The sequence below is a fragment of the Thamnophis sirtalis genome, unplaced genomic scaffold (genome assembly GCF_051295495.1).
Source record: "Thamnophis sirtalis isolate CommonGarterSnake01/CBP01778 unplaced genomic scaffold, rThaSir2_p1.2 scaffold_4, whole genome shotgun sequence".
In the NCBI taxonomy this organism is placed as follows: Eukaryota; Metazoa; Chordata; class Lepidosauria; order Squamata; family Natricidae; genus Thamnophis; species Thamnophis sirtalis.
The window spans coordinates 101,505,863-101,514,744 of NW_028261384.1; the positions used below are offsets into that span (position 1 = coordinate 101,505,863).

Genomic DNA, 8,882 nt, shown 5'->3' on the forward strand with positions numbered 1-8,882 from the left:
GTTCAGCAGTTCAGCTGTTCAAATCTCACCGGCTCAGGGTTGACTCAGCCTTCCATCCTTCCGAGGTGGGTAAAATGAGGACCTGGATTGTTGGGGGCAATATGCTGACTCTGTAAACTGCTTAGAGAGGGCTGAAAGCCTATGAAGTGGTATATAAGTCTAACTGCTATTGCTATTGCTATATTTTACTATTGTAGTTAATTTTAATAAATTATTATTTAAAAAGATTGTAATCTATCAATTCCCATCTATCAATTCCCTTAGTATGCTGTGATGTATTCCACCTGATCCTGCAACCTGAATTCGTCAAATAAGCTAGGTGTTTTCTTATCACTGCCTGCATTTCTCTTCTGCCACTTATGGATTTTTGTTTTATGAAGACAGGTGTAGAATATAAATTAATAGTTCCTCTTGGCCCCATTTGTGACTTTCTCTAAAAAAAAGGGCCATTTCTTGGGGTTTTCTTTAATTCTTCATATATCCAAATAATCCTGTTATTTTTGAAATTCACTGAAAATTCTGAATTTTGATCTTCCTCATTCCATTCTTATAAATTTGTGTTGATTTCTAATATTTTGCTTTTGATATTTCATATTAGAAATGTGTTCTTTTTTCTTTAGTTTATCAGAAAGTTCTTCAAATAATCACAGCAGTCTCAATTCTCATTTTCATTTGTTTAAGATTATTGTTTTGGCCTTTCCCAAGCTTACTGTTTTTCCTTTTAGGGTTTTTATCTGTAGAATTCTTCCTAATTTTCCCTTAACTTATTGATGTCAGTTTTTTTGAAATGTAGAACAATATAGTGAACTCTAGGATCATACAGTTACTCTCTTTCACAATTTATACAATTGCAGGAAACATATTCTTACTATATGAAATCCAGCATAGTTGATCCACTAATACGCTGCTCCACTATTGCATGATGAAGGCTAATACAGTAGGCATTGTTTTAAAAATACATTGCATAACTCTGATCTAAAAACTTTTATACTTCGCTGTTAACATTTCCTTTTTCCTAAGTCAGGATCACCCTTCTACTTTCTGGCCTAATTATTAATCTGAGTGAGAATCAAATAACTTCTTGAATATATTGGCATTAGAGTTACTGGAATAGCTGTTCTTCCTTGTTTATTGATTCCTTGTTTATTGATCTGCACATTCTAGTTTTGGACAGCAGCACTGCACTGCAGATGGAAGCACTGCACTGCTCGAACTTAATCCATTTACTGGAAAATCATGATGCTATGGAAAACTATGCAAAAGAAGCCAAGTTTTTGCTGCAGTGGGTAGAACACTGCAGAAAAATAGCAGCCAGCAAACTGAAAATCCACTGGTAGTGACCTAGATGGAGGAGAGAGAAAAATGAAGGTGGCACTAATGAGATCAAACTGACCATTCTGTATAAGATTTAAAGGGGAAAAATAATAAAACAAGGGACAACAACCCAGCAGTTCCATTTCAATAAATTCATTTGTGCTTCCTTTAGGGCGGATAAATCTATGCTCCTCTCGCCTCCTCCAGACTCCCGCTGTTTCTCATTTGTGCTTTTTAAATGATTTACATCACCTAATGACAGAGAATAACCCATGTGCCAGCTGAATTTGGAGAATTGTTTCTTAAACAAGTCTGAAATGGCTGTAAAGATTCATGAGAGCAAGCCTGCAGCATCCCCCAGCTATGATTATGTTGGAAAATATTCTGTACCTCTTACTACCAGAATCTTCATCTCGTACAAAATTAGCGCTGTGTTTGTTAATTGAATAATTAGTCAGGTGCATGCAGACATTGTCCTGTAAATAATTAAACAACAAGCAGGTTATTAGGCTAGAGAGATTTTTATCCCATTTATGTTCTAGTCTCAGGATTGGAAGGGCAGGGAATGGTATGTGAAACATCCATATTTTGTGGGAAGCTTAAACTGTCTGGCCTTACATCTTCTTTCAGATGCTCAATAATATTTATCTTACTTACCGTAGTTTTCCTTAATTTATTTGGTAATGGAATTTTAATAACATAAAAATGATTTTTTAAAAATGTTTGTAGGATGAAACAGTAAGCTGAAACTTTTGTGTTCTATATTTTTTGATAAAAATAAATTATTTAAGAAAGCAACATGAGATTTGTATAACCATAGATCTGAAAGAAACCCATATACTGTATACCTATACACTTTTGTGAGAAACTAAGAGAACATCTAAAACAAATAAGAAATATATATAAAAGGAAAATATACTGGTTTAAAGATTGATAACTATTCCATGGTCTGCACTAAAATGAATAAAAAAAGATAAAATACTTTATTAATTCTGCATGATTCTCCAAATATTGGTGAACCACAGCTTTAGCAACCTGGTCAATAATAAAGGACTTTGGGAGAAGTAGTACAGGAACATTTGAATTATGCATTCTGCAAGCCTGTTAGTCTGTATCTCATAAAAACATCTATTTAAAAAAACAGCATTTGGAATCTTGCAGGGTTAAAATTGTTTGGAAGCAGTGATTTGAAGTAGAGAAGTGCAAGCAAGAAAGGGTTAAGTGCATTTCCCCTTGCTTGGCTTCTCTTTTCAAAATTCAATCTACCAAATGTTTGACTTTTACAAAAATCAATTCTGAGGCAGAGATAGTTATCTAGGCTCAAAAGCAGAAAATGTAAAGTAAATTATAGGGTTTACATACACAATGGCTGTGCTAATTCAATACTGGCACCACCATGGCACGTGACCATGACTTTGCAGACTTCTAGCTATTCAGTTGCTGTTGAAAAGAAAGACAAAAATGCACTCCCCAGCAAAGGGAATTTCTAACTTGTTCCTCTTGTTGGCTCGTATATTCTCATGAACTATCTTGACAGTAATTTTCCCACTATTTTTTGCTGTTTTGGAGGGCAGCTTTGCTGTGCTCTTAAACATTGGCTAGTTAACATAATCATAATAATCTTGACCACAAAAAGAAATATTTCCAGGTAAAAGCAAGTTTGTAGGGAACCACCAAGTAGTAGATGTTTTCAATGCATCTCCACTGGACAATAAAGAAAGTGCTTGCTATTCCAGGTGGAGGGTAGCACATGGAAGACCATAGAATCAGAAGCCTTTGCAAAGCAACAGCATACAAAACGATGAGCATACACCCTATTCCTGTTTAACTTCCATCACATGCACTCACACATATGAAAGGGGCAGTTTCAATGATCCTATTGCACCTGACAATTTAACAAAAGATGACACTCCCATGTTTGGATACTCCTTTACATAGCAGTGGGGGGGGGGGGATAATAGTTTGCAGTGTGTTTTTGTGTGTGAAATCAGCCGATTTAATTTTCATTCAAATTAGAGGAATATCTCAGTCATATTTAAAGGGACCATTGTCAACACTTGTCAATCCACCAGTGTGAAAAATATATCAGTATAATTCAGTAGTAAAGGTTCCTCTGTTCTAGTGACATTTAAATATTAATTTTGAGAAAATATTGAGACATATTCCCCCCAAAAGTGGTGGGGCTCAAATTGAAATCCACTGATGGATAAGTATGACTACTAATGTCAACAGAATTCAGCCTTTTGACTCACCAAATTACTTTGTGATGGGTCTGAATACACAGATGTTGCAAAACGTGCAAGTCCCTCCTCATAAACAAATACTCGTAGTGGATCACATGATGTCACCAACACATAAATCCGAAGATCAAACTTGAAACCATCAATAATAAATGGCTTGAGAAAAGAAAATTAATTTTCAAGTAAATATCTACAGAGTTTCATCCAGAAAAACCACATACTAGGCAATATACATATTTCTGAGTTGTTGCTAACTTATGCTTATAGTTTAATAAAAATCAATTCAGACATACTTTTTGATAAATGGAAGCCAAAAAGCTCTTTACTATGTGAAATTACTAAGAATATATTGTACCCAATCTCATTCATGTAATTGGACTCATATAAGTATGTAATCAAAAGGTCAATGTAAGGCCATTCTCAATGAGTTCCTAAACTAAACAAACTCCATCTGTTGATAATGGTTAAAGCTCTTTTTATTTTTTTCTAGAGGTATAGCAAAATAAATTGGGGAGGGTTGTCATTGATTCATAGATCCAGATAGGCCTTGAATAATCATCTAGTCAAAACTCTTGAATGATGCCACACACACACACAATCAGCTTTAACTGCAAGCCCAACAGAGGGCCATCTAAACCAGTTATTTGAGAACTTGAGTAAGAGTGGCCCTACGTTCTTCTGAGGGGAAGACGATCCACAGCTATAATATTACATGTAGCCATTAATTTCAGAAACATTTGCAAGATTTCATTCAACTTCTAATATCATATGATATCTTTCCCAGTAGCCTACTGCCTTGGAGAAAAAGGAAATGGCATCAGATGGAAAAAAATAGCATGCCAGAAACAGAAATGAGCCTTCAGCTATTAGCTTGGGTTCCACCCACTTATTTCAACTGACTACTAGATGCCCCAGAGATTGTTTTAACATTTAGTTAAAACAGAAGTTGTCCACCCTTACTCCAGTGAAGTTGCCATGGTTGATCTGCCTTTGTTAGAATGAAATTTCTTAACAGTATTGTTTCATTAAAGTCCATCTCCTGTATTTGAAGACCATTAAATTAAAATCTGCTCTATGCTAACAGCAACAGATATTTGAATTGCACCTTTATGACCTCTCCAAGTGTTCACTCCTACAGGTCAAATATTCATTGCCATACTGTGTCTATACCGTGCTCAAATCATTCCCAATAATTCCTTGCCCCATTCTGCCTTTACTTCATAAATCTTCCTCAAGTTCCAAGGGCCATCAGAGTAACAAAGTGCTAGCACCCTGGCAGGTCAAAAAAAACAGGCAGCTCATGAGGATCCAGTGAAGTTTCACTTGCTTTTTCTTCATTCTTTGATCAAAGTTGTGGGAAGCAACAGGGAATTCCCAAACAATTCCAAATACACATATTCCAACCATGACTGACTTGCACCAAAAATATCAAATAATACAAATTCAGCAATGGTTATTCTAGTTTGTAATCTACTACTGTATAAAGTATAAACTACTTATACTTGATTATGAATTCAATTTAAAATCAACTTTCTAACAATCTCTAAATTTACTTTGTAAAGCAGAGTATTTCAATGATTTAGATTGGAACTTTGTAATCAATGTCATGGCTGACTTTCTCCAGGATTCTACCTCTCTCAACGTGTGGCCCAACTGGTTCACTTTAGCTATTTTTAGTCTTGTGTCTCCAATCCCAGTAAGTTTTCCTATCTCTATATCCACCTTCCTGTGATTTCTGGATGCTTTCCCACAAACAGATCTTCTCATTTCTTGATGCTTCTTTAGGAGCTCTCACCTTTTAATCCATGTCATTCTCTTTTTTAAGGAGAAGATTTACTGATCATCAATGGTTTTTGACACACTGATTTTATTTCTCAGTAGTAGACTGCTTTTGAATATCCGCCAGTTTTAGTTAAAATGGCTAGAAAGACTCACAGCAATACAGGGAGCCTGTTTCTATACAAGAAGATCACCTTTGAGATATAGAGCTGGCAGATCATATCCTCCCCAGGTTTGATATCTCTTACAGTTTTTGTGATGAAAATGCCTTTGCCTTGACAACCAGAGTCTGGCTTACAGATGTAAGTTCTATGTTTTTTTGATCTCCCAAAGGCCTGCAATTCACCATAGCTGAAACCAATGAAAAGAAAAGAAAAAAAAAACATGTTATTTAAAAAATATACAGCAATAGGGAAATTCTGGTCAATTCCAAATAAACATATTCCAGCCATGACTGGTTGGATATACAGCAGTCCCAAAACACTCCAAACTGCTAGCCCTAAAACTGTTAAAATATCTTGATAGGAAATTATGGGAACATAAATCCAATATGGGATAATATTCAGTTGGGAAGGCTGCCTCTCAAGTCCCACCCATGGGGAGGGGAAACAGAATTTTCAGTAATAATTAGGGCTCCTAGTAGAGTGGTTTGAATTTTAAAAGAGACTTCTATACTTAGGCCTATTTAGGCCAAATTTATTTGCTCATGTTCATCTTCTAAACTTTTATGATGAAAAAGAGAAACTAAATAAGAATAAAAAATGTGGGAGATGAGTTTTATAAAGACTCACTCAGCAGGAAGACACCAAGTCTTGGGAAAGAAGTTGAATTCCTTGGGGAAAATCTTTAACAGTCTGCCCATATTCCTGGCTAGAAGGTCCTTCCTACAGATTTCTGTCATTCCAGGGAAATGATTTATTTTCTAAAAATGGGATCAAAGATAAATATTCAGTACAACTCAAACCTTCACATCTTTTTTCACAAATAAAAACATAGAATCTTTAGGTCTTTACTTTAATAATCTTTATTATCAGTAATACCTGATAACTTTTCATCTCCATTACCCGTTCCAGAGAGACAGAATAATCTGTCCAATACAAGGTCCAATCTTCCATCTCGATTGCTTCCCGAAGCCCACACATTTTGGCAGCCCGACGTACTGTGTGATAGAAAGAGAGACAGAATCACATCGGTTTCATATCAAAATATTAGGGAGAAGAAATGAAAGAACAAGTTCCATTTGGAGGGTACATCATAACTTAATTATAATAACTAAACTATGTATTTTAATTTCAAAGAAAAATATACCAGATTATTGTTGGTTTAACATGAACTTGTTCCAAACTCCAGTTGATGAACTTGTTAGAATTCCTCCACACACTTATTTTTAAATTGCAAATCTAACATTGGACAATATGAATTTATGAATTATAAGAAAGAAAAAATGAGGTGAATGTGTGAATACTGAAGATGAATGTTAGATTCCAAACAATACTTTCAATTGTTAAGGGTAAACATCTTTTTAAATTTTTCAAACAAAAGCTGGAAAAAAGCTCAAAATTTCATTTATGTGCAAGTGCTTTTTAATAATAATTGTGGGCTTTTTCCTCACTGAACCCAACTGAGAAATATATTCAGCCTCATCACTATAGATTATACTTACCACTCTCATATTTACAGTTGGTCAGATTTATCACTGGTCATCTGGAAAACATAAAAAGAAGAAGAAAGACAGAGGCAGACAGGCAAAACCAATGCACAACTACTGCAAAGTATTTAAAAACCTTCTGGTTCCTGCATCTCCAGTTCCAAAGGTGCTTTTCAAAAAGTAACTGGACTTTCTTGGATTTTTTCCTTGAAAACATTTCACGTCTCATCCAAGAAGCTTCTTCAGTACTGACTGAATGGTAAGGATGATCAATAGACACTGGGATCAAGTATTATTGTGGGAAACCAAGTGAACTAAGAAAACTAAGCTCAGTGAAATCCCCCTTTGATTAAGGATTTACAGAAGGAGTGGATTTAAGCTTATAATGCAATCTTAACAAACTGATTACCAAATCAGTTTTAATTATCACCTAATATATGAATAATTAAGCTTTTTAAAATTGTACTTAGAAAAGGGCTAATATACCTTCCCAATCCCATATTCAGGAATATAAAGATGAGGTATAATATTTGTAAGAGGGAACCAACAGGGAGAGTTACAATGAACCATAAACTGAATTTGTTCTGATTTTTAGCAGAAATATATCATTTTAACCTGAATCAAAATACATCATAATAGAATTTGGAAAAAAAATAACCAAAATTTCATTTTAACCAACACAAATCAATCACTAAATGAGCATTTGGATATGGATCTTGCCATACTTTATGCAAATATAGAGATTTTATTTTCACTTTATGTTGTATGGTACTCCAGGAAAGGCCTCACAAATCTATATTTTAGTAAGTGTAACATCTTCAGGATGTTTAAAACCAAAGTAATTAATTAAATGTTTTCAGGACTGAGAACATTGCTCTTGCTCTTAAAAAAAGATTCAGTCTTTTGCCCCACAGTCTGCATTCTTAGAACATCAATTGGTTCCCTTACCATCTATAATGTTTAACTTTCAAACCTGTGTGCTTGTGAATCAGCAAGAGGAAAAATGAGTGTCAAAGTCTCATAGCTTTGGTCAGACTACAAACAGTATGCTTCATTGGACAGAGAGAGTAATAAAAACTTGCTTGGCCTGAAAAGGTATGCAGCAGGATTGCCAATTGTCAATCCCCAGCAGAACAGAAATGCTGTCTTAAATACAGAATAGCGTGTTTTGTTTTATATTTATAAAAATGATGAAAACAGCTAAATTGCTATTATGCTATACCGAAAGCTCAAGAATCAAAAGAAGGTGCTAGAACAAAATGTCAGGAGAAGGCTATAGTATTCATATTCAGTTTGCAACTTAGGAGGAGGCAGACGGTGTCTGAACCTGCCCAGCTCTACTTAGGTTAAGTTCAATTGCCAAGAATCTCAGAGGGAAGTCCTATAAAGTTAGTAATTCAATTCACACATGGTATCAGTCATGCATGTTCCATGGAGGTTTGTCCAGTGAAGGAGAATTGGTTATGCTCGTGACCCGTCAAAACCGCGGAGGACAAAATCGCGCTCGACGAAAGCGCGCATGTGACGTCATCACAGCGCGATGAAAAAAAATAAAAATTTAAATAAAATTAAAATTAAAGCAAGCCGATTCACATAAAGGTAAGGGTTAGGTTTAGGTTTAGGTTTAGGGTTAGGTTAAGGGTTAGGGTTAGGTTTAGAGCGTTAGGGTTACGTTTAGCGTTAGGTTAAGGGTTAGCGTTAGGTTTAGCATCACATTAACGGTTAGGTTTAGGGTTAGATTTAGGGTTAGGTTAAGGGTTAGGTTTAGGGTTAGGTTTGGGGGGGTTAGGGTAAGATTTTCGCTTTATTTTTACATTTTTCGATCACAGCGCGATGTTTTCGTCGCGCTGTGATGACGTCAAATGCGCGCTTTCGTCGAGCACGATTTTCTCCTCCGCGAT

At 35.4% G+C, this 8,882-nt stretch overlaps 1 protein-coding gene across 2 annotated transcripts in view; it reads right to left on the bottom strand.

Moving 5' to 3' along the window:
* Positions 1-8,443, bottom strand: part of TTLL6 (tubulin tyrosine ligase like 6) — a 46,124-nt gene extending 37,681 nt beyond the window's left edge. For both annotated transcript variants that reach the window (XM_087713601.1, XM_014061991.2), the window contains exons 1-6: positions 6,997-8,443; positions 6,374-6,492; positions 6,125-6,255; positions 5,528-5,684; positions 3,567-3,710; positions 1,705-1,790 (exon numbers count right to left, since the gene is read on the bottom strand). In XM_087713601.1, coding sequence (XP_087569727.1) covers positions 1,705-1,790; positions 3,567-3,710; positions 5,528-5,684; positions 6,125-6,255; positions 6,374-6,475 — 620 coding nt within the window. In that variant the 5' untranslated portion in view covers positions 6,476-6,492; positions 6,997-8,443. The remainder of the gene's footprint in view (positions 1-1,704; positions 1,791-3,566; positions 3,711-5,527; positions 5,685-6,124; positions 6,256-6,373; positions 6,493-6,996) is intronic.
* Positions 8,444-8,882: the final 439 nt, after the last annotated feature.